The sequence below is a fragment of the Hermetia illucens genome, chromosome 2, assembly GCF_905115235.1.
Source record: "Hermetia illucens chromosome 2, iHerIll2.2.curated.20191125, whole genome shotgun sequence".
NCBI classification, from domain to species: domain Eukaryota; kingdom Metazoa; phylum Arthropoda; class Insecta; order Diptera; family Stratiomyidae; genus Hermetia; species Hermetia illucens.
In genome coordinates this window covers 100454739-100481547 of record NC_051850.1, presented here as the reverse complement: position 1 = coordinate 100481547, position 26809 = coordinate 100454739, and the positions used below count along the sequence as shown (strand labels likewise).

General features: G+C 38.5%; 1 protein-coding gene across 12 annotated transcripts in view; it reads left to right on the top strand.

The window, feature by feature from the left end:
* Nucleotides 1-26809, top strand: part of LOC119650439 (homeodomain-interacting protein kinase 2) — a 245699-nt gene that overhangs the window by 100378 nt on the left and 118512 nt on the right. The window contains exon 1 of one of the 12 annotated variants that reach the window (XM_038053276.1): nucleotides 16313-16367. The exons of the other annotated variants lie outside the window; for them this stretch is intronic. Coding sequence (XP_037909204.1) covers nucleotides 16328-16367 — 40 coding nt within the window. The 5' untranslated portion in view covers nucleotides 16313-16327. Of the gene's footprint in view, nucleotides 1-16312; nucleotides 16368-26809 lie in introns of those variants that run through there. 12 annotated transcript variants of the gene reach the window in all.

The window sequence follows — 26809 nt, the reverse complement described above, 5'->3', positions numbered from 1 at the left end:
GATTACCAAGGAAATTTAATAAAAGGAGGGTTCTATGAACTGGAATTACTACAAACAAAGCAACCAGATGTATATCTCGTGGAAAAGATCTTAAAAAGGAGGGGGGATCGTGTTCTTGTCAAGTGGCTTGGTTTCACATCCGACCACAACTCCTGGATTAATATAAAAGACGTCATTTAAAGTGGAAATTCACAGTCAAAATGTTAAACTTAAAACGTGAATACGATCGTCTGAAAACTTTCAGCAATTTGAACATTGAGGATAGAAAGGCGCAAAAATTTGCAAAAAGTGGATTTTTTTACACAAATTTAAAAGACTATGTTAAGTGCTATTTCTGTGCGTTAGAAGTCAACGCATTCAACACTCCCTCAGACATTGAAGCTGAACATCTGCGTCTTTCACCAACATGTGTTTATGTTAACGGAGAAGATGTGTGCGGACCATTTAATCGACCGAGTGTTAAATCATCGTCTTCGAAGAGTCACAACCATATTTTCAACCTAATGAAGCCTATAGCGGCAGTAGTTATAGCCCTAGGTTTTGCCTATTATATACACCAAAATTGTAATGGCTTCATCAAACACTGCGAATTGCACACATTTTAGATGCACAGTAGAAAATATATATAAATAAGTGTACACATATTGTTAATTTAAAGAATATTGAATGATGTATGTGTAAATAAATTTAATAAAATAAATATTTGAACTTTAACGAACTTTTTCATTTAAACAGTCCGGATAGCTGAGTGGTTAGAGCACAAGGCTGTCGTACGGAAGGTCGCGGTTCAAATCTCGCTGGCGGCAGTGGGATTTGTATCGTGATTTGACGTCGGATACCAGTCGACTCAGCTGTGAATGAGTACCTGAGTCAAATCAGGGTAATAATCTCGGGCGAGCGCAATGCTGACCACATTGCCTCCTACAGTCTACTGTAGTGTACCGTTACGGTCTTGAATGAAGTGCTCTAACACACTTCAAGGCCCTGATCCAATATGGATTGTTGTGCCAACGATTATTATTATTATTTCATTTAAACTTCCCAACTCCCAACTCCCAAGTCAGCAATGATAACCGCAAAATCTGCATCGGCCAGCCAACCGCCTCAAGCCCGCGGCGAAGCCTACCACCTAAAGCCCACACCTTAGCCGCCCGCCGTGAACCCCACAGACCCCACTTCAACCAAGACACTCACCGCAAAGACCGATACCCAGGCAAATACATCAAAACAGCTTAATAAATCAAAAAGCACACCAAAAAGATCGATAGCCCCCCATAAAGGCACACAAGCAACTTGACACTCCCCAAAAAGCACTCGGAAAACATCGCTATCTCATATACACAGCAAAACATATCCGAGACACACAGCAAAACAAGAGAAACAGCAATAGAGCTTAATATCCCCAAGACAAAGCACAGGCCCCCACACACACAGCAACACCCCGTTCCCAAGTCGCAAACCCAAAGGTTCCAAAGGCACACTCACCCAAGGTACACACCCAGAGCCCCCACTAAAAGCTCACAGCCCACAGCATAGGCTCACACCCAGAGCCCCCACTAGAAGCTCACAGCCCAAAGCCCACAGCACAGGCTCACACCCAGAGCCCCCACTAGAAGCTCACAGCCCAAAGCCCACAGCACAGGCTCACACCCAGAGCCCCCACTAGAAGCTCACAGCCCAAAGCCCACAGCACAGGCTCACACCCCTTACCCAAGGCGCACACCACTTACCCAAGGCGCGCACCCAAAAAGCTCATAGTGCGAAAGAGACGGAGTGAGCGAGATAGCATGAAAGCTTAAAAGCTCTAGCATGCTATCTCCCTCTAACACACAGAGCTTATGCTGAGGGTACATCCCTTACTACTTGCGCTCATACATCGATCACAAAGAACACCAGTTGGGGAATGCCACTTCATCCAGGTGGCGTTAATACTTGAAACAATTTCATTACGCAGTTCTCCATTGGCTAGTAGCATTGACTCGAGATATTTAAATCGCTCAGTTCTTTTAATGGGAGTAATCTGCCCCTCCAGATATTTAAATCGCTGAGTTCTGGCAATGGCGGTAACCTGCCCAGAAGTGAGCGATTTAAATATCTCGGGTCGATGCTATAAGCCAATGGAGAACTACGTTATGGCCCTCACATAGGGAAACACAAAACCTTTTATACCTGAAGCGTCAAACTTCCGGTTTCCCGACTTGTTTTCGTAAATTTTGGTATTTTTTCAAGGCTGTCTGTCTGTCAAGTCTGTTTTATACCCGACGACCTAATGAATCGCCATTATCCTAGTTTTTTTGGTAAATTTTATGTATATTTTGTATTTTCCTGATGTGACGGTCGACAATGCGAATTCTATCAGCGTGTTCCCTTAAACGGGTCCTTATTTGTTATTTATTATTAGTGGTGGAAAGGTTAAATTTAATAAGGTTTTCTTATGGAAGTTTTGTTTGATTATTATTTTATTTTTATCCCAATTTCGAATAATTTTTGTAATAGCTATTTACAGTGGTCATACAAAAAGAGGATATTTAACATTTTAATATGATCCTCAGATAATTTCCAACAAAAAAATTATATAAACAAGATTCATATGTCGCAATTTATTGAGGTTAATACCAAAATTTGAATTCATGGACTTCATACTTTCAATTGTTATAAATAATACGCCAGATTTTTTAACCGTGCAGTATTTATTGTGTTATCATGGCTTGTATTTTAGGGTTAAGGAGGCAAAAGGAGTTTAACAGATTTTTTTATTTTTATTTTCTCATTCGAGCCGACCCCGCTTGTGAACGGGACAAAGGCTGAAGAAAAAGAAGATTCGATAACTATTCCATCAAAATTTATGAACCAAACAATTTCATGGAGATAAAAGACAGTACTTTTGATATATTTCCGAAAATTACTTTTTTTGGGTAGTAATGCAGGTAGATTGGGGCAAACCCCTAAACACAGACTTCTAGTTTTAATATTTTGCATTTTTCAAATCCAGGGTTGTAATTGCTTTATAATATCATTAAACAAAGGTCAGATTACTGAATTTTCATAGACATATTAAAAAAGTATTTTATACTGTTAACTTTCATTACCAATCAATAACTTACATATAACATATTTTAAAAATTTGGATGATTAGCTGTGAAAAATATAGAAATGTAGCGAAATTATAAAAATTAAATCGAAGCCAAAATGCAAAAATAGAAGTAATAACGAAAGTTTTGAGTTTTCGATTTTACATTTGAGAGGAAGACACCAAGAAAATTATTACAGCCAAAAATTGGCACACGTTCCCTAATTTAATTTTTACTCGATGTCTTGGATAATGCATTATCTCAACCCAATGGTGTGGCGCCTCGAAATAAGAATCTATTTTTTCTCTTTCCGAAAACATTTTATATATTGCATATTTTTAATAACTGTAGAGAAAAGAAATAAGTTGACACGAAAAATGAATATTAGAATTCAGATCTTACAATTTAAGTTTAATAAAGTCTGGATAGAATGGATGAAATCTTAGTGTAAAAAACATTCCGTTCTACTGTCTGTTCATAGCATTGATATATAAAAACATTTTATTATAATCTGAAAACAACGCTGGAAACCCTCGCGAAATCTCACTGTAGGAAAATCAGAATACAGAATCTCCCATCCCACTTTTATTAAGAAAACTCATAGTTCACAAGTGCATTTGATGTAATTCAAAACGTCTGTTGAGTTACACCGCAGCATCGGGATGGTTGAGTTGGTTAAGGGTCAGCCTGTCAATCTCGTCGGCCCGTGCTCGAATACCGGTCGTTATGGATGCTAGTGCTCATATTTGTATTTACCTTTTTGCTGCAGGTTTCCTTGTGCAACTTTAAGCGTTATGATAACCAAACTGAAACACAAACTCAGGGAAAATAAAACGAGCCCATAAATAACAATAAGAAGGATGTGGATGCGCTGTACGGATTAAAGAAGCAGAAAGTATAGAAAATGATATTACGTTGAACTAAATTCTCTAATGTATTCGTAAAGCAGGCGGCACGAGATCTTGCGCTGCACCTCAATGAGTGCAAGACGAAATATATGGTGGCAACGGCAGCACCAAAAACCAACCAACCAACAACATAAAATCCCACTGGTAAAACGAGAACAACAGATTGGAAACTACAACTTTGAGACCGTTGATAATTTCTCCCATCTAGGGACGAAAATCACAACCGATAACAGCTACTATAATGAAATTCGCGTAGGGTTGTTGTTTGTTAGCTGCCAACAACCGTGTGCATATTTCAACTTACAAAAATTGTTTCGCTTGAAACGGCTCACAATAGGGTTAAAGCTCTTACTGTACAAGACAATAATGTTGCCAGTCCTCATCTATTCCCAGGAAAAAAATTGCAAATTCTTGGCCGTGTTCGAGAGAAGAATCCTTTGGTCCCCTACATGAGGACGGACGATTCCGTAGCCTACATAACGACGACATCGATGAGCGATTAGCGATGAGCTTTTAGGGATATCCATTTGGTAGACCACGGCGCAAAACCGAGATGTCTGGAGTTTCTTATTAAGGCAGACCTAGATCGGATACCGATTGTTGCGCCGTGGATGATGATGATGTATTTGTAAATGGTATGCATTTACAATTTTGCTGTGTTCATATCAATCACATGGTCTGGATTCGTATTCCGTTGATTTTGTTTCCTAGACCTGAAGATCGTACTGATTCTAGTATAAAGGATCCGGGATTTTCAATTGAGGGTGCGAAATATTCGTTTCTGAAGAGCTAAATATGAACATGTATTGGTAATTTTTCAAATTTGCACAATTTGTCAGATGTAGCGTCGTAGCTGTCAACGAAGATTTAGTATTTGCCGACTAATTGAATATAACTACAAACAAACTTTACTATTACTCCAGAAAATAATAATTTCCTTATCTATTCTTTTCCTACGGTTCAAAAAATAAATAAAAGTGATTGGACACAATGTTACCAAATATTCCTTTGACTTGTCTAACTTCGGTTATATCGTAATACTCTTGTAACTGGAATAATTTTATATTAATTGATTGCAATTATTCTACCGAGAATAATGGTTTAATTATTTGCATTCAGGAGCAGGTGCTATTTCTGGAATGTTTCTTGTAACCACATTGCTTTGTTGTGTCTTTTGCTCTCTCTAATTCATCAATTTCCATTAAATGCCTTGTTCAAGGAAATGATATTCCTAACATGACTTTCTTCCTTTCCATTTCATTGTTGTGGTTTTGAATTCCATTCAAAACGCATCGGTCAACTATTGGACTAGTTTAGCCACACAGCTGCCCATCACACCTTAACCTTAAATTTTAAGTCAATATGGCCAGGTCCCTGAGTCCTAGTTATTCCTCATCTTGTATCGCTTACCAGGTGCTTTCTAAACACAAATGATTGATTTTGAAATAAGGCACTCGGTATGACGTTTTGAGGATTTCATAACTTTCGTTCGTTACTTGGCCTCGCGGCGCATCTTGTCTATTTTTGATTTTGATAAATTGGAAAATGATTTTGATTTTTTTTGTTTATATTATCTCTTGACGACATTCACTTTTAATATAGCCATTCATTGATAAATGATGACACTCATCAGCCAAAATATCAACGATGAACGCTTGACGCCAGCAACATGGAGGCCAAGTCAAACGCGCGTAATTCAAGTGAGTGGAAAATTATAGATATATATATGCATATCTCGCCATTATTACTCGAATATGCATACCTATGATGGATGACCTAATTTCACAAAATAGCATAATTTTCTCTCTGATATTCGATTGAAAACAAAGCGAAATATTTTGAAATTATCTTTAAATAGGTTTGCATGCGATATTGAAATCTAGTATCAAATTTTAATATATGTATGTATAGCCCGACGAATTTTGACGTACATATGTAAACATTGTAAACTAGCTACACGGAAACCATAAATGATAGACAAGGTCATCTCTCAAACTACCAACGATCCAAGCAAGATACAGATGTACACACACATATGTAACTACAGATAATCAATAAGAGGATAATCATATAAATTTTCCCCTCTAATTTTTAATTGAGTTTAGGAATTTGAAATTGGATTCCAACTTGGTGAAATGGCATGAAATGTAAGTGGGAGAAGTTGAATTAGAATTTCATCGTGTTTTTTGCTTCATCTATTCAGGCGGCACCTTTAGATTTTTTTCCACTTGAAGATTGTATTTATAAAATTCTCCTTGAATTCTGGCGTATTTAAGATTCGCGCACAAATTCAAGATATACTTTGATTGATATAAACAAATTAAAATTGAATTTTGAATTTTTTAATTGGTCGGAAAGATTGTTTTTTATTTTTTGAATGCAGAGTTCAGAGATTAATACCATCAGCTAAAAGTGTATAATATGCTTTTCACCTCTCGAATTTTGCTTTCGTACAGGTATTAGAGTTGGAGAGTTTGGATCCCAGAAGGTACGCCTTTTGGCACTTTTTCTTTAAAACTTCACTTTCCAAGATTCTGTAACCTTCAGTTATTCATAGAACACAATAACATTCATAGTAAACTATTGGAAAAAATTATAATAAAGGAAGCTTCTCTGGGGAGAGTAACGATAAATGAATTAGCGACAAAGTAGTGATTAAGATTGGTTAATATTAGGTTGGGGAAAAAAGAAATGTCTTATTTTGTCAATAGATGGCGATACTTAAACATATCTTGTATTGTACTTATCGCATCGGGTCATACTATACGGCCATTTGAAGATGACAATCTGCGCTACAAGTGTCTCTTTGGCAGTGTTGTGATCGTACGTTCAGTCTCAAGTTATAGCGCGTCAAAGATGGAGTCCATCAAGCAAGAAATTCGTCATATTTTACGTTTTTACTACCTGAGAGGTAAAAATGGAACGACGGTGGCCAAAAAAATTTGTGTAGTTTATGGGTCCGATACTGTAACGATTCGCACAGGTTTTGCTGTGTGTTTGGTGGGATTGGAAGGGAATCATCCACTATGAGCTGTTCAACTATGGCCAGACCCTCAATTCTGTCCTTTACTGTGAGCAACTCGACCGTTTGAAGCAGGCGATTGACCAGAGGTGGCCAGGATTGGTCAATAGGAATGGTGTTCTGTTCCACCAGGACAACGCCCGGCCTCACACATCTTTGATGACCCGCCAGAAGCTACGGGAGCTCGGATATATAGTCCGGACCTGGCACTAAGTGATTACCATCTCTTCTGGTTCATGCAAAACACTCTTGGTGCTACTAAGTTCGCACCTAAGAGGCTTGCGAAAATTGCCTGTCTGAGTTTTTTCAAATAAGGAGGGGGGGGGGGATAATGAAGTTGCCTTCTAAATGGCAACAAGTTTGCGAACAAAAAGGCGCATATTTGATTAAAATCGGATAATTTTAAGTATGTTAAATAAAGCGTCAAATTTCGATCACAAATACGACATTTCTTTTTCCCCAACCCAATATAAAAAATACGAGTAAGAAAATGAATTATTGAACTAAGAAAAATACTCGAAAATAGCAACGCCTTCACCTTTTCCTAGAATATGAATATGCAATACAAGTATCTAAATTAAACTGAGCGTAGGTAGAACCAATTCATAATCCACACGCGAGTGAATCCAGAGTCGTATCAGCTTGACATTGATTGAGATAATTAATGTGTAAGTGACTAGCTTATCTGTTTTATCATTAAGAAAAAAACACTGTTTTGAACTTGGCTTCAGATAAGCGTTTAATTAAGATGTTTCATTTCAGATCTGGTTCAGTTTATCTCATAGCATTCATTCTTATCAGCAATTTTCATTCGAAATTTTCAAAAGAAACATCTCATACAACCGTTCTATGTATTTCACGAAATCCCCAGGGTTTATGAATTTACTGCCAGAAATTCGCTTCTTCAAGCTTTATTATTCTTCCCAAATAAAAATTCGGTTTCTTGCTTAAATATATATCAAAACCTAACTTAGAAATGTATCGCCCCCTCTATTCAGGCTTGTGCTTGGATAATATACAGGAAAGCACAAATATTTTTTGTATAAAATTTAAATGCGAAAAGGGTAGCTAATTTTCATAATTTTACTATAAAGGACACATATTGGGTTGTTTAATATGGAATTGTTAAGAGCTATGCTATCCCGCGTTTTCTATGCAGTCCAGAATTTGCCGTCTGTTGCTTTCGCAAGATTTTTTTTTTTCAGATTTTTCGCCAAAACAACCCCTCATTCATTCTGAATTCGTTCAATCAACTGCTGCTTATTTCTGGGCTGGGACCACACATTTGCTATGGGATTCAAACCGGGAGAATAGACAGACTAATGTGTCAAAACAATTTCATTCTCTTATCGACAAAATGTAATCGACTTTTCCGCGACTGCCGCCCTCTCCGCCAGCTACCATGATTTTTACGTTAAAATTCAGGCACTGCATAGTGTCAATACTGGTGGGCTCACTCGTCCTCACTGCTCCGTTTTTTGTTTGTAAAACAAAACCTTATTAAAATCGGTTCAATGTCTGTCTATCACACGTACTTTTGTCAGAAACGGCTATACCGACGCGACACGAAATTTGGTGAGGAGGTGGAAACTGTGAACGCCCAGACATGCAGTGAGTGATATCCTTCTACGTTGAGATTAAGGGGGTCCCCATACATGCAAAAGGGGAGTATACATTTTTTTCACCAAATATAGTCATGTTGGATATCAAATGAAAGGTATCGATTAGTAATTTTTGATGCCGGTTTTAATTTTGACATTTCTTAGAAAGGCGGGGGAAAATCTGAAAAAAATCATGAAGCTGCCTCTATATGGTGTCCACACCTCAAAATACTCTCCATATCGATATCTGCTCAAATTAAGTTAATAATAGTGCATAATCATATTTTTGGGGAAATTGAGTAAAAACCCCTCTTAAGTTTATTCTAGAGTTACAGTATAGAATATAATATGAACCATATTATCTCCTAGTTTGATCAAAACCATACTATTACTAACAAAGCTACAGTAGCTCAAAGTTGACTTCACCGTGTAAATTTACTATAACCAAATATCAATATCCCACTAAAGTGAGTAGTCTGACATGCTAATGCATATACATAACGGGCTACGTACAAATGGGGTAGTTCTGTACTCAAATATACTCACACAAGAAACAAACAAAACCTTTCATACCTGAAGCGCCGGGCTTCCGATTTCCCGGCTTGCTTCGGTTAAGCGTGCCGGCTGCAGTTGTTATATCCACGACTTGTGCGCAAACAAGATGCTTGCAAGTCGCGTCCGACGTTTTTACCAGGGAAGCCAATGATTTGGAGCCTCTGAAGAAATTCTGCCAACGCCATGTTCTTTGCGAGTAGTAAAGGCTTCACACATTGTCTATACGTTTGTCATTTCCATTTGGTTGATCGAATATACAGTTATTCACATTGCCGCTGTCTATAATATTGATTTACTAAGCCAACGTCCATGTGTCTTCTCCTGGGATATTTTGGGCTGACGTTTGGATGTCCCTTTTAACAGCTGCGGAAAGTTTCGACAGTCGATCACTCCTTTTCCTGTCTTCCACATTTGCTTTGGCTGAAAAAATCAATCTTTAAGGTTTCTTTCACGGAATATCGCCAGGTTGGGTATCAAAAGAAAGGCTTCAATTAGTACTTTTCAAAGCTTGTCCCATATTTTATATCGAGTGAAACATAGGGGAGGGAAGGCTCAAAATATGACCAACAAAAAGTGTAACAGGCCTCGTTTTCAGAACCGAAAAATCTGAAAAGAAACTACAGTAATGTATCTAAACGAAATCTAAGCCTCGAAATACATCCCGTTCTGAAGTCTGCCCAAATAAAGTTAATAATAGTATATTTCCATATTTTTGAAATTTAGCCGGAAGCCCTCCTTAAGATCACGCTAGAAGTACAAAACTTGACACAACCATAAAGGATAGTATGAGTCCTTTTGGGAAATTTGAAGGAAATCCAAATATTATGAACAAAGTTATAGAAGGTGGAGCTTTTACATTTTATGTGAATTTCGTGCATTCTAAAACGTGTATGACGTTAACATAACATATCAGTTCATCAAATCACCAGAAAGTGAACTCATATGAATCGGGGCTTTCAGGGAATCATTTTGTTTTAGTTTTCTAATTACTTATATATCAATATCAATTACTCGAGGCAGGCATATTTGGTGGGAGAAAAAGTAATGTCGTATTTGTGATCGAATTTTAACGCTTCATTTATCATACTTAGAATTATCACCACACCAGGACGAAATCGATCGAACCAACGGCGTACTGTGTCGGGTTCATAAACTTCACAAATTTTTTCGGCCGCCTTCGTTGCATTTTTACCTCTCAGTTAGTAAAAACGTAAAATATGACGAATTTCTTGCTTGGTGGACTCCATTTTGACGCGGTATAACTTGATACTGAAAAGTACTGCCTGGCGTTGTCCTGGTGGGACAGAACACTATTCCTATTCACTAATCCTGGCCATCTCTGGTCAATCGCCTGCTTCAAACGGTCGAGTTGCTCACAGTAGAGGACCGAATTGAGGGTCTGGCCATAGTTGAGCAGCTCATAGTGGATGATTCCCTTCCAATCCCACCAAACACACAGCAAAACCTGTGCGAATCTTTACAGTATCGGACCCTTAAACTACAAAAATTTTTTTGGCCACCGTCATTCCATTTTTACCTCTCAGGTAGTAAAAACGCAAAATATGACGAATTTCTTGCTTGATGGACTCCATCTTTGACGCGCTCTAACTTGAGACTGAACGGACGATCACAACACTGTCAAAGAGACACTTGTAGCCCAGATTGTCGTCTTCAAATCGCCGTATAGAATGACCCGATGCGATAAGTACAACACAAGATATGTTTAAGTGTCGGCATCTATTGACAAAATAAGACATTTCTTTTTCCCCAACCCAATATGTATATGCTAATGAAGCTTCGGAGTAGTGCCTAATTAGATAGATGTATTTGTACATTAAACTAGCGGTATTTAATATACGTATGTAGGCTTATGTGCACGAAGTAAATCAGAAATATACGTATGATTAATTTATATAGGTGCATGTACGTATGTATATGTACAGTACTGGGTAATAATGTTTGTTTGTTTAGGATGAGCAATATCTATGTCTGTAATATACACTTACATCTTGTAGTTTGAAAAAAATATAAAGCAATATTTTGGGTTTTAGCAATATATTAATGGAAAATGTGCGCAGAAAATTTCTGACAGAAGATGAATATAAAACTCTTATACATGAAGCACCAGCTTCCGATATTCCGACTTGTTTATGACTTTCTGTAGATTCTCCATATTCTAGACACATGATGGCTACTGTAGCTTTTCTTTTAATTCAGGTATTCACCATGGAGAATTTACTCTGTACCTAGAAATTCTAAAATTTTTTTCTCGGCGCATGCATTCAGGTAGTTTTCTGACGTAGGGGTCTAAAAATTCGTGTGTCACCCTTTATTATACCAAGGGGTTAAAAAATTTCGCGGAATGGAGAAGCAAGGAAGAAGGCTGATAAGTACGCTATTCAAGGTTTCGTGTGAAACAACCTTACTAGAATCGATTCAATGTCTCCTGTCTGTCAGATTCGTTTTACTCGAAAACGGCTGAAAACATTGTAACGATTTGCTGAGAGCGTGTTTTCTGTAAATCCCTTTACATACAACCAGAGGCAGTGGCACTAGGTTTAAGGAATGTGTAGTTTTTTTTGAACAGAATACGCTCATGTGGGGTACCAAAGGAAGGCCTGATTAATATTTTTCCAAACTTATACTTGGTGAAACATAGAGGAGTGAGAACTGAAAATGTGTACCCCGAAAGAAGAAGAAGAAGCTCTAGTTGAAATTTCTAACAAGGTTAAAACTGTTTACAGGGGTGGTCCACTACACGTCTGAAACCAAAAGTCTCAACAGTGGCGTCGTATTTTTTCACCATCCGCCAAAAAATGCGAAACCTTAATTTCAATTTATAACATCCGAGTTTAAGGACCACGAAGGAATAATTTCAATATCTGGTTAAGGAAGGGTATCATCAACACTGCCAGATATTGTGAAACCCAAAAAAAAAAACTGAAAAGAGCAAAGGAAATAAAAAGAGGAGCACGCAAACAAAGGGGGTGTGCCTTCTGCACGGCAAATCCAGATCTTGCACCGCATTCCCCTGACTTGGCGATATCAGATTAATATCCCTTCAACTCTCTATTGCAAGCGATGGAAAAGTTGTTGTAATATGGCCATCAGTTACACCATCTTTTCATCGATTTTAAGTCCGCCTATGATAGCATAGCCAGGGTAAAAATGTACACGTCCATGAGAGAATTCGGTATCTCGGCGAAATTGATAAGACTGAATAGGCTGAGTTTGACTAATGTGCGAAGCCAGGTAAAAGCAGCGGAATCACTCTCGAGACTATTCAACATAAACAACCGTCGAAAACGATGCCCTGTCATGCATCCTCGTTCATCTGACCCTGGATGCGATGTTGATGTAAAAGCGAGAGGCACCATCCCCTTCAAGCTCGTCGTGATCGGTTTCGCCATTTTATTTTATTAAAAGCTTGATCCGGATGCAATCACGAGGTTTTCAAATCTCCATCCTACGAATAAAGCTATCGTTGTTTCGGATGAAGCTTAAATTAAAAGGGAAGTCGTCACAAGGCCTTGACATCTGAAGGTAATATGTTATTGAAACGGAAATGTGACAGTTCATCACCGCAACAACATCGCAAGTAAAATTTTACCAGATTAATGTGATATTGTCCTTCAATGATTTTTTAAGTCTATTTTAATTATTGGTTTCGCCTATCTAATATGAATATTATTTTTTCATACTTGCTGTCTATTTTTAATCAATAGCTGCTATGGTTGCGATTGTATATATTTAAATGGCAGTCGTATTCCTCGATAATCTCTGACCTTTAGACAATATTCATACAGCAACAAACGTGCTGAAATTTAAATACAAATATTTATTCAGCGTTTTCAGTTGATTACTTTATGCATCATCACTGAAACTTCTCTATTAATTAACGTTATTATCTTCGAAATGAAAAGATTGTGTTGTTTTTTGAAAGCAAAATAAAGAAATTTCACAAAAGTCACGAACGGCGCCAAAAATAAATCATATATGTGTACAGACTTCCTGGTCACAGTTCGTCTTGGAAACAAAGTGCACAGTGGAAATTTATAGGCTTTCCCTGTTTTGTACAAAATGGAAATGACATGTCCGTTAAATTTATTGCTAGAAGTACTACTTACAATTTAGTAAGAAGCAGATTCGACGTGATGATCTTTTGTCCAGTTTCATCTTGCTAGGTTTTTCATTTTTTCTTCTGTAAGTTATGTTTTTCATTATTATTGACTTTCTTTCTGTTCATTTAAATGTTCGTACAACTCGAAGAAAAGGAATCATCTTCAGTCTCCTAAATAATTCACCAACATTGTACAGAATTCAATTTGGAACTTTCATTTTTACTCCTCAATTTCACTGTTTAAGTAGTCTAAAAGTTTGCTGAAAATGCTAACGTCATTCTGGTCAACTTTTTTTGACAGTGCTTCTTTAGAGCGTTCAGATACTCTTTCATGTTACATGAAGATATTAAAAAACAACAACCGTCATTATTTCTGGTGAAACCTAGTTGTAATTTGGTCAATACGTAGAACCTTATTATTGTTCTTTCGTTTGATAGATATTTCGATTTGATAAATTGCTATTCTCTGACGGTACTGCATTCTGTTTTTTAAGTTTTGTGTAAAACCTTATTAAAATCGGTTTACTGTCTGTCTGTCCGTCACACGTATTTTTGTTGGAGGCAGCGATTGACACCAAATTTGGTGGGAAGTTACATCCTGTTATGTCGAATTTAAGGAGAGGTACATGCAAAAAGGGGTATACATTTTTTTTCATCAAATATAGTCATGTGGGGTATCAAACGAAAAGTCACGGTTAGTACTTTCCGTCTTAGTTTTGACATTTGTTGGAAATGCGGGGAGTTCGGGAGTCGAAAGTGATCATTTATTTAACGGGGCCATTCTCAGAAACTACCCAACCGAAAAATCTGAAAAAAATCAGGGGGCTGGCATTATATGGTGCCTAGGCTCCGAAATACCTTTCATACCAATATCCCTTCAAATAAAGTTAATAATAGTACATTACTATAATTTTCAGTAATTGGCTACAGAACCCCCCTTCAGTTCATCATAGCACCACGAAATGTTGCAGGCTATAATATAGAGCTTGATCCTATCGAGTTTGGTAGAAATCGCACTATCACTAACAAAGCTATAATATGTCAAAGTTGTCACTTCTTTGGAAATTCAAGATTTTGAATGTCAATATCACTCGAAAGTGGATATTTTCACATAATATATGGGTATATTGCATGTTACATACTAATGGGACAAATTCACACTCAAATGTCTTTATAAAGGGAATACACAAAACCTTTCATATCTGAAGCATCCAGCTTCCGGTTTCCCGACTTGTTTCGATCAAGGCCTCCCGGCGAAGGTGACCCGTTCTTAAATCGCAATATTCGCTACCAAATTCTCGCACGGTTAATTTTTTGACGGATTGGATATTTAGGCCTGTCTTCGGCAACCAATTCGCACGGATTGAATGGTCATACCATTGAAAACCTCTATTCAGTCATACCGATTGCAAATGTCCTCATTTCGGACGTGATCATAGCGCGTTATGTTGCTGATCTAGCACATCTTCATGCCGGTTGTGCTTATGTATGAAGCATTTCTGGCGCAGTCCAATGTTAATTGAGATCCCCGATCCGAGATACATTAATCGGTAAGTTACCGACAGATCGCTGTAATTTCAAGATCAGGATTTCGAACCCAATTTTGATGTATTTTTTAGCTTATTCCTGATTAAAGAGTTTCATTTATATTTACTTACTAAAAGCAAAACTCGGAATAACCTTATCCATTAATTTAGAGCAAAATAGTGAAATTATCTTATCGTAGTTTATTCTAAATATTTAGTATATTATTAAAACAGCAGCCGCCAAATTTATAAAATGCGTATCTGATGCAAGTACGGAATCATTGTTCCATATAAATACTGGTTTTACTAGGTTCTTCGTATTTCACACCCATGGTTTCTTTCGAGGAAGGGCATCTTGTCTGTTTTGAATTTGTCATTTTAATACCAAAATTGTCATTTCCAACTTTTGATAAGAAAGTAGCAGGAAACGCTTGACTCACTTTTCAACCGTGGCAATGTCTGTGGTAACTATGGTTCATATACTCGTTTGCTTTCCTGACCGGTGCCAATGAAAAGAAGAAGAAGAGAAGAAAATATTTTGCTGATAATGCTGAAGTGAATAAGAATATGGTGCACCCGTTTTCAAGCAATCAAAAGAATTGAAAAAGAACAATGAGATAAAAGATGCGGAAGGTGTATTCAGTCTAATACTACATTCCTAGAAGGGGCTTGATTGACTTACTAATTCTGTGAACAAATCTAAAATCCGAAGCTAGTGCTCCATATATGGATGGTTCTGTGAAACATCACCAGAGCCTTTTCAGATTTTTCAAATGAAGTTTTGAGAGATATGTAACCATTTTCTAAACCTCGCAATCTCCTCCGCTTTATAACGTATGTCAAAGCTTCGGAAAGAACTAATCTGTGTTTTTCATTTGAAACCTCACACTCCTCCTCAGATTTATTCATAGAAAAACATTTTACAATTCTTGCATGTAGGCGTATACCCTCCGTAAACGCATTTCTGAGAAAAATTCCGTGTGGCAGATGAACAGACAGACTAATTTCAATAAGCCTTTGTTTCCCAGAAAACGTTAAAAATTATTTCCTTTTTTTCATATTGCTGATCTCTAACTGGGCTTAATTTTATTTTCACTGAGAGGAGAACTTCTGCAACGGATGCATTTGTCAATATTGTTGACATTAATATATTGGTTTGTGATACGGCTTAATTTTGTCAATAATTCAATAATCATAAATATGAGATTCACCACATAGAACAGGACATAAAACAATCAGCCCTTTCCACCTAGGATATCTACTGAGCCAGTGGTGGTAGGAGAATAGGGCTTGATTTCGTATAGCTTTTCTCATGAGTGTCAATATCAATTCAAGCAGATAACTACCCATTTTCACAGAAAATACGATCTTCCAGGACCTAGTTTTGATTGTAGTCCAGATAAAATTTTGTTTACATTGTTTTTTTCCACATAACATTTATCTTAAAAATAAAGAGATGTCAGTTTAATAATTTGTTTTTTTCTTTAATTTTGCAGGTATGTTCACATGTAATGTATCTTGCGAATGCGGAAATTCGTTACATTTACGCCAACTTTCCAAAATTGTAAGTAACAACTTTGTTCATTTGAGTGACAAGTGGGTGACCGGAAGAGTTTTCCGTCCCGCATAAGAGGTATAATACAATTTCATCGTGATAATGGGATTCTATTTTGATGATGTACGCTCGTCAGGAGCTCATGCAGAATAAACTAATTAAATATTCTGGATTGATACATGCATAGTAGTATCCCATTCTGATATTACTAGCTTCCACATAAATTGAATGGCAACAGTGTAGAACACTTAAATTTGTGTCCTGCAGCCAGGACACATAGCATTAAAGCAATGAAATTATGTGAAATTTAGAGAAAGGTTGCAATTTTAGTTCCGAACAACAAATTAGAACAAATTAATTTAGATGGATTTTCACCAAAAATAGATACGATACGGAGAAAAACAACTTTCTAAAAGGTGAAGCTAACAAGTTGTCTTGGAAATAGAGGCAAATAATGAAGACTACATGCAGGAGAATAGTCTCCCGGTGCATTGCTTGAATGTGTATGGTGGAAGAAAATCATTGCGTATATTCGACGATTTCCGATAACTTGCACGCTAAGAATTCCGTGCATTTTTTTGACGATGTTGGTATTGTGTGTGATGCATGGAATGGGGAAGCATACACAAGAATCTAGTCGTCATCAACAGACGCGCCAGTCAGCTACTTTGTATCTGATCCGTGTATATGCGATGACATTCCATGCTGTCTGGAAATTTGATTTGCCTTCCCCCTTGTGTGTATTTTTCTTGATACGCATAGATGTGAATGGCCATGCCATCTTTCCTCAAACACCTCGACTACGCTGATGCCATATGTTTTCTCTCTCATCGAGTTATGGACCTCGCTCAAATGGCTCTGAATATGGAGATGATAAACACCAACAAAATCAAAATTCCCAGTGTGACAGGTCATCGCATTTTTCATTAATGGGCAAAATATCGAAGGCGTCAAACAATTTATATATCTAGGTAGCGTTATTTATGCTACACCGGACTTCATGTCGCTTGAGGCATTAACAAAATCCGAATTTGCTGCTTGTCCCAAATCTGGAAATGCAACGATCACAATACCAACATCAAATTAAGGTTGTTACATGCCAATGTTCTCTCCCTGCTTTTATATTCGAGTAGTACATGAAATGTAACGATCACTGTTAGTCAAAAACTCCAACCATTCATCAACTCATGTTTGCGTTGTGTCATCGGGGTACTTTGTCTTGGGACAATAACAAATGAAGAACTTTGTCGACTGGATTCCGTGGACGTGTCGATAAGAAGGTGGATGTGGCAGCGGATAAATGACACGTCGCGAAATAACAACTCATTTGCAAGTTATGGCATGACCGATGAGTGGGTCGCTACATACACAGAACAGTGTAAGAATACTACGAGCTTCTCGGAAAATTGTGACAGCAATAGTGCGAAGATGTGGTTGATCTACTGAACATCTTCTTGTTCATTAGTTTTGTTGTTTTTTAATTCAAAGTTGCTCTCTCAGCTTGTTCAAATCTCTGTTTTAAAGCAGTCTACTACATCTCTATAGTTACATTCCATTTTTCCATACAGTTTTGAATTTAATCTCATTCATGAAATTGACAATGATGAAATATTATCTTTCTACATTTCACCACCGCAGGCATGATTTGAAAATAGAAGCTAACAAGAAGCAGCGAATATATACCTTACTAAGAAACCATAGCTCTGGGCCAGGGATATTTACGTAGTCTAGCTAGTTTTAACTCTGTCCGTCCTCTGTATATATTTCCATTTCGAAATTATCCACATGCCGAAATTTATTGCGTTCTATCTTCTAACAATGGAATTTATTGAATTTTATTTTACGAATGGTAGCAAAAGATATCTATAACGCTGTGTACATGACACCCGCAAATATTTTGCCATCATCTGAATTTGCTGTTGCGCAATATATTGCCGAATTTATCATAATTTGAGTGGTGTGATAGTGGTAGCAATCAATGGTGGTGCTTTCCAGCCACACGACTGACATACGAGCGGTAATGGAGACGGCAACATGGTTTGAGATAATGATAAGACGAGGAGCGATGTAAAGTTGAGAAAAACAATATAATAATAACACTAACGATGTTGATTTTATGATCGGAATATTCAAAATAGCAGAAACCAGATTAGAATTTCAATAAAATGGGATGTTTTCTGCTGTTAATTGGAATGATTTTCGTGTAGATAAGAAAGACTGAATAAAAGGCAATGGAGGTGTCAGAAAATGTAGGGGATAATTGAATTTATTGGCTAATAGTGTCAACTATGTTGTGGAGGAATCGTTGAGAATGCTCCCTACCCAGAAGTGATCCCGTCCAAAACGGGATCACATACAAGTGCGAGACAAGCCACTTTTGTGAACTGGTGTCAACTACGGAACACAACAAGCGTTGTCCAATTCATTTCTAGTTACCCTGATTTTGTAGAGTACCATCCCCTTTTCTATATTTTTTCCGTTCAAATCAGTTCAGATGAGACTTTGTAAAATGTTCCAACTTACTCCCACTTTACCAAGAAGTGTGGAATTTATTCACGAGGCGTAGTCATTTCCGGGGGACCGTTGCTTGCTTCAGGGTGAGGTTCTTTCTAGATTGAAATTTGGAAGGTTTTTATAAAATCTTCTTTGATTGGAGAAAATGAGTTATCTATCTTTCACTAAAATATTTTAGTGCTTGCTAATGCAGGTAGATGACACCATCATCAATCGTGCAACAACCGGTATCCGGTCTAGGCCTGCCTTAATAAGGAACTCCAGACATCCCCGTTTTGCGCCGAGATCCACCAATTCGATATCCCTAAAAGCTGTCTGGGGTCCTGATCTATGCCATCTCTCCATCTTAGGCAGGGTCTGCTCGTCTTCTTTTTCTACCATAGATATTGCCCTTATAGACTTTCCCGGTGGGATCATCCTCATCCATACTGACCGTACCCTATTTAACCGGATTTTATCCTCAACCGGACGGTCATGGTATCGCTCATAGATTTCGTCGTTATGTAGGCTACGGAATCGTCCATCCTCATGTAGGGGGCCAAAAATTCTTCAATGGATTCTTCTCTCGAACGCGGTCAAGAGTTCGCAATTCTTCTTGCTAAGAACCCAAGTCTCCGAGGAATACATGAGGACTGGCAAGATCATAGTCTTGTACAGTAAGAGCTTTGACCCTATGGTGAAACGTTTTGAGCGGAACAATTTTTGTAAGTTGAAATAGGCTTCCTTATACAGCCTATTTTTTGCATAAATTACAATCGCTATTTTTGGCGTATTGCACTACTAGAGAGTTTCATTTGACATTTGTCTTTTTTAGGGTTAGGCGCTAATTGAGTTTTCCACTGCTTTGGAAATCGTTCCCCTCTCCAGCAGGTAGTGAAAGCATTGATATAAGCATCCGTTTTTTCGACTCTAACCTTCACCTCACATTTTATTGTTTCTTTTACGGCAACATGTCGACTTCCTCTGCAGTTATCCGGAGAACTTTCCCCATTAAGGATATATCTGGGTGCTTGTCCAAGGGTGATGGTTCCGTGGACAAAACCTTATTAAAATCGGTTTACTGTCTGCCTGTCACAAGCATTTTTATCGGAGACGATTATAGCGATTGATACCAAATTTGGTGGAATGGTAGGAACTGTGAACGCTTACGCATACAGTGAGTTACATTAGTCTGCATCAAATTTAAGGGAGGCTACCCATATATGCAGAACGAGGGTCGAAAGTGTTCATTTCTTTAACGGACTCATTCTCGGAAACTACCCAACTGTAAAATCTGAAAAAAATCAAGAGATTGCCAGGATATGGTGCCTAGGCTCCGAAATACCCTCCATACCGATATCTGTTCAAATAAAGTTAATAATAGTATATTAATATAGTTTTCAGTATGCGAATAAGCTTTGTTTAGTCAACCTTCCTTTTTGAAGCTTTCAATGTAAATTAATTTGCGGAATTCGCAAAGCACCTTGAGCTGTACGAAACCCTTTCCTACTGCAAATTGCGATGAAAATATTTCAACGAAAAGACAATTTCAAGGTTTTGTGGGAAACTAAACGTTACTCAAAATTGACTGTCATCTGTCTGTTTATCACTTGCATTTCCCTAAGAAACAGTGACAATTACTGAAACGAAATTTCGTAGGAAGTTTGAAGTTGGGAGCATCGACGCTTACAGCGAATGAAGTCATTCTATGTTGAGTTTAAAGAGGGACGCATGTACGTTCTTTCACAACCATGTGGAATTTCAAATGGAAAGTCTTGACTAGTATTACTTCAGTTTTAATGTTAGTTGTAAAGTGGAGTAGCAAAATGACTAGAAATTTAAGGAACCTTCCTTATAAATGAAAAAAATATGAGGTGGTAGACACCCTGCACTGAAGAAAAGTTGTTTCCGATATATTGGTATTTGTCAAATAAAAATCACCTCCAAGCGATGGAGGCGATATTGTGCTTCAATCCCTTAACTTTTTCGCTAGAAGCACCACGAACACACACTGAGGATGCTTCGTTAAGTCTAGGTCCCAAAATACCCACCATATCGATACTTGCTCAAATAAAATTAATAATAGTATACAAATTCGCCTTAAGATCACAGTTTGTAGCATCATATTGGAAAGTTTAATGGAAATCCCACTATTATTAACACATTTTTTGTAGGTGAAAATTATCCATTTGACGTAAATTTACTGCACCCTGTGATATTTGTGCGTTGAATGTCAACGTCATGTAAAGCGAATAGCCTGACTTACTTATTACATATACACTAAAAGTTGTGAACAAAGAAGCCATCGAGCTTCCAAATATTTTTGCACAAAAATTCCATGAAATCTTATTTCCGGTGTTCGATCAATCTTACAATACGATTATGAAAAATCCTGAAATTGTGAAGGTTTATTGTCAATGTTCTTCTCAAGTCGATGAAATTTAGTACATTACGAAGATTGGTATCTGCTTTACCAGGAGCTTACATAGCTACTGTTTTTAGTCTAGAATGATGCTAAGTTTTTGGCAGTGTAGAAATTGTTGGATGTTATGGCTTAAAACGTAAACATTCATCGTTGGATTGGGGGTTCGAACGTGTAAATAAAGTTTTTCAACCGCATCACAGCTTGCACAGGGCTAGGCTGCGTCGATCCCTGAATATTTTTACACGCGACATACATTTGCTCCCCATCTCAGGACTCTGCATTAGCTTAAAAAGGAGTGGGTGTTTAATGTTTGTCAAAAGGCTGGAAGGAAGCTTAGTGACGTGGGTGTCCAACATATTTACATTTTTTCCGAAGCGAATAGGAATCTGTTGCATATTTTTGTGTTCAAAATGAAGCGTCGCTTCCAATCATTCATTTCTGATGAACCACAAACCTTGTATATTGCATGATCTTGATGTAACGAAAAGGCAGCAATTTGTAAGAATTACATTAAACCTACTGGAAATAGGTATTCGGAACATTTAAATCTCTTTCACGTAATTGTTCGGCGAAGCAGTTCTTGAGCTACTTCTGACATTTCGGTGAAATGAACGTTGTCATGGATATATTCCATTACCTTCTTGGAGCCCAGACTTCGTTACATAGCAAACAATAAATATCATGTGCCTTGCGAGCTAAATAAAAATGTCTCCAGAAAATAATCCTTAGGGGGGTGGGTTTCATTGAATAAATTTCATTCAGTTCCTTGGAATGTAATTTCTTTTTTGGGAACCGATGCTTATTTCGATTCAGGTCTTATTTCATTTTGTTAGTATTTGAAGACTGACTATGTTGTTGTCAGCTTTTCTCTACATTTTCCATATTTACGCTATAATTACGTTCCCATGTAATCGGTCAGCTTTCCCACCACTTTGTATTATCTTATAGAATATTCCATCCAAAACTTGCTTTTGTTTTCGCAGGATGAGGATAATCCAAATTTCCCCGATAAACCTCTCTGGATTCTTCGTTGGCACGGTAAAAGCTTTTCCCTGTTTTGGTAAATTCCTTTCACATAACAATCCCGCGCCAAATTTTCATTTTCAAAGTTGGTGAATGGATTGTATACAGTAAAGGTTGCAACTGTTACTTGTTCTGGTTCCGTTGCTTGGCTATCTGATAATTGGAGACAACTGAATTTATAATCTTTTAATCTTTTCCATTATCAAATTTGAGCATGACCTCTCTGAGACGGTATTTTTCTGTTTCGGTTTGTGGAAGTAATTTATTTCGCTGGCGTCCCTACTAAAAAATAAATCTTGCGATAAACTGAAAGTACTTTAACTCCGATATATTGAATTCCGGCAAAATCAGTGGCATGTCGTCTGGAGTCAGGTTTTACTAGCACCACCAGTCATAAAATCTGAACCCTACGCCTTATCGTCAACTCAGACAAATTCAAATTGTGCCGAGCCACATAATGGCATGTCAACCACGGCAACCTATCATACATCATATCTTACTGGAGACAGAAGTGGAGTTGAAATCGTCTGAAGTCGGCGAGAAGTCAGCAAGTCAACCACACGAACCGCCTGCACAGTATTTTCATATCGGGGTTATAGCATTATCATGTTGCATTGTAATATGTACATCCAGTGGCCATGCTCCGGACCTGGAAATGCTACGACAGTCTTACTGTCATTTCCCTCGCCAACATGGAGGGGTGTTTGGGGGTCGAGGATGTGGTCGCCCCCACAATGATTCAACGATTTCCAGCTCGCTCCGTTGGGTCGATTCTATTGATCTGCCTGGGATTTTCACAATGACGAGCGAGCGTGAGTGGAGCTTGGATGAATGAGTCACAGGTTTCTTGCACATATTCTATCCGTAGATATTAAGGTTTTTGATAAGTCCTTGTGGGCATATCTATCTAAGCCTGATGTTTTGGCTCTCGAGGATATTTTTGTTCATGATTGCGAATTTTGGGGTTTGAATCATAATCCAAATTGTTGCATTCTCTTTAAATTGTTGGGTAATTGTATATATAAATTTTACAGGTGATTGGCATAGTTTGACGACTTACGGAAAGCTAAGCTTTTCTTCCAGATTGATATTATAAGGAATTTTCATAATTGTAGTTGTAATCTACACGCCAAGTGTTTCCCAAAGAAATATTTTTTCTTTGAAAATGAAGCCTTTTTTTCATGTAAACTTGGAAAATGTGAATGAAATTTCGAGAAGCGAATTTATTTAGTTTAGTCTGATCAATTTATGGGCAGCGGACCTTCTTGATGGAAATTCCTTGACTTTGAAATATTATTCCTTTGGAAAATATAGAACCCAAACATTTTGTGGAATTTAATATATTTTAATTAGAATTCCTGAAGATTGTACCATAATATCATTTTATCAGACTGATTTTCTGAATAATTGAGTTATTGAGATTCCAAAAAGTCCCGAAGAATAATTATAAAGGTGTGAGGTGTGAGGTAGAAAGAGCCATTTGAGAATGGAGATTATTTCTTGTGTTTCTTGTGGGTTACGGTTTTTTGAAGATACGTTTTTCACATGGAAGACGCTTAAAGGTCTCGTAAATATTCTTTGTATGTTAGATATAATAATAATCGTTGGCGCAACAATCCATGTTGGATCAGGGCCTTCAAGTGTGTTAGAGCACTTCATTCAAGACCGTAACGGTACACTAGGAGGCAATGTGGTCAGCATTGCGCTCGCCCGAGATTATTACCCTGATTTGACTCAGGTACTCATTCACAGCTGAGTTGACTGATGTCCGACGTCAAATCACGATACAAATTCCACTGCCACCAGTGAGATTTGAACCGCGACCTTCCGTACGATAGCCTTGCGCTCTAACCACTCAGCTATCCGGAGCACGTTAGCATGTTAGATATGGCACCTGTTAAAATAGAGCGACCAGTCAATTAATGGCGGAAACTGTGGTATACGCAATCTGCAGTATCCAGTTTACTTTGAGTTTAAAATATAAACCTTCGTACGTGTCAAAAGGTATGCAGATTAATAGTATATAACAGGAGTGAAGTGAAATGTTTCTAGTAGTTCCCAAAACTAGACCTAATTTTAATTTATCTTCATACGATGAATGTCAAAGGGTAGTATAGGTCCCAGGGCGAAACGCGGACTGATACCCACGATGGAGCATAAAACCTGGGAAACGCCTGCTGAACCAACACCAACAGCTCTACCACCAAACCCTAGCTCTACCTCCACGTGGTGACCGCTGGGAGCTCTTTTTTAACGAAAAGCTTCAGACGGAGAAGGATGAAGGCGAGTCTCCCGAGCCTAAAAACGGGACAAATTGTGCCAACTGGTCCTCCAGGTTGGGGATTGGGTAGGGCTGACAGTCCTACACGAAAAACAACTTGTTACGAGGCCATATCAGGAGCCTCGGACTGGACGGACTACACAACGACGAACCCGGCAACGAAAAAGGAATAATGATTTGCGCATTTTCTCAGGGAATGTGCGCTCCCTGCACAGAGGTGAAGCTGATGAGCAGCTAGCCGATACCCTGTCCCAATATAGGGCTGATGTAACAGCGTTACAGGAGATGCGTTGGATAAGAACCGGTTTTCTGGAGAAGAGTATCTACACCATATATTATAGTGGCCATCCAGTAGACTATGTGCTCGGAGTATGTTGCTTACTCAGCCAAAAACTGAAACCTGCTGTTATCGGCTTAGAAAACATAAGCAAAAGGCTATGCACTCTGCGTTTACGAGGCAAGTTTAGAAATATAAGCCTCATTAACGTTCACCCCCCTACAGAGGAGACTGCAAAGTCAGAAAAGGATACCTTCTAGGAGGCAGCAGAACGAACCCTCGAAGCCTGTCCCAGATATGATATAAAAATCATACTTGGGGATTTTAACAGCCAAGTAGGGAAGGAGTCCGTATTCAGGCGATACGTTGGCTCCCATAGCTGACACCAAAATCCAAATGATAACGGACTGCGGATCATTCAATTAGTAGTTTCACACGAAATGGTTGTTGGAAGTACCTGGCTTGCGCGGAAAGCGGTCCACAAACATACGTGGACCATTCCAGACAGGACCACTTTCAACCGAATTGACCACGTGTTGATCGAACGCCGCCACCTCTCAGCCTTGATGAATGTCAGAACATATAGGGGAACAATATAGACTCGGATCACTATCTCTTTGACATGGTGCTCCGAGCTGGAATAACAACACCACCCAGAATCCAGAATCAAAGGACCCGGGCACGCGCGAATACTTATCACGAATTCCAACGAGCGAGGAAGCGACTTCACAACCGGAAAATGAAGCCTGGGAGAACCAACAAGTCTGTGAACTCGAAAAGTACAGGGAGCAACCGTACCAGGCGCGGAAGTTTTACCAACAAGTCAGCATATTGGAGCGATGGGTTGAGTACTTTGATGAACTACTGAACAACCAGAATATCAGCGAGTTGGAGGTCCCGCCAACTGAAGACGACGGACAAATACTGCCACCACCAAGTATAGAAGAAACAGTTCGTGCAGTTCATCGGCTTAAAAATCATAAATCGGCAGAAGCCGATGGAATTACTGTCGAATCGGTTAAATATGGAGGCGACCAATTACACCAAGTGGTTCATCAACTTGTGCTCAAGGTGTGGGACAGCGAACCAATGCCTGACGACTGGCAAAGAGGCATTATCTGTCTCATACATAAAAAGGGAGATATCACACAGTGCAGCAAGATATTCATACGCCCAGAACATCATTGGCCCATACCAAAGAGGCTTCACTCCAGGCAAATCAGCAACAGATCAGAGTTTTTTTGGTATCCCGACGAAATTGATAAGACTGACTAGACTGACCCTGACCAATGTGCGAGGCCAGATAAAAGCAGCAGGATTACTCTCAAGACCATTCGACATCACTCACATCTTTAACCTGGTCCTAGAGAAAGTGATCCGTGATGCTGAGGTAAATGCAAGAGGTACGATCCTCTTTAAGTCCACCCAACTACTGGCCTATGCTGATGATATCGACACCATGGGAAGAACCACCCGAGACATGCAAACTGCCTTCAGCCAGATCGAGCAGGCGGCTCGAGATCTTGGGTTGCACATCAATGATGGCAAGACAAAGTATATGCCAACGCCAGCACCGAAAACCAATCAACCGACAACATCAAAACGCACTGATCAAACGGGAAGAATAAAGGTAGGAGGCTACAACTTTGAGACCATTGATAATTTCTCCTACCTAGGGTCGAAAATCACAACCGACAACAGCTACGATGATGAAATCCGCGTACGATTGTTGTCAGCCAGCAGAGCCTATTTCGACTTACAAAAAGTGCTCCGCTCGAAATGTCTCACCATAGGGTCAAAGTTCTTACTGTACAAGACAAGGATCTTGCCAGTCCTCATGTATTCCTCGGAGACTTCGGTTCTTGGCAAGAAGTATTGCGAACTGTTGGGCGCGTTCGAGAGAAGAATCCTCCAAAGAGTTTTTAGCCCCCAACATGAGGATGGACAATTCC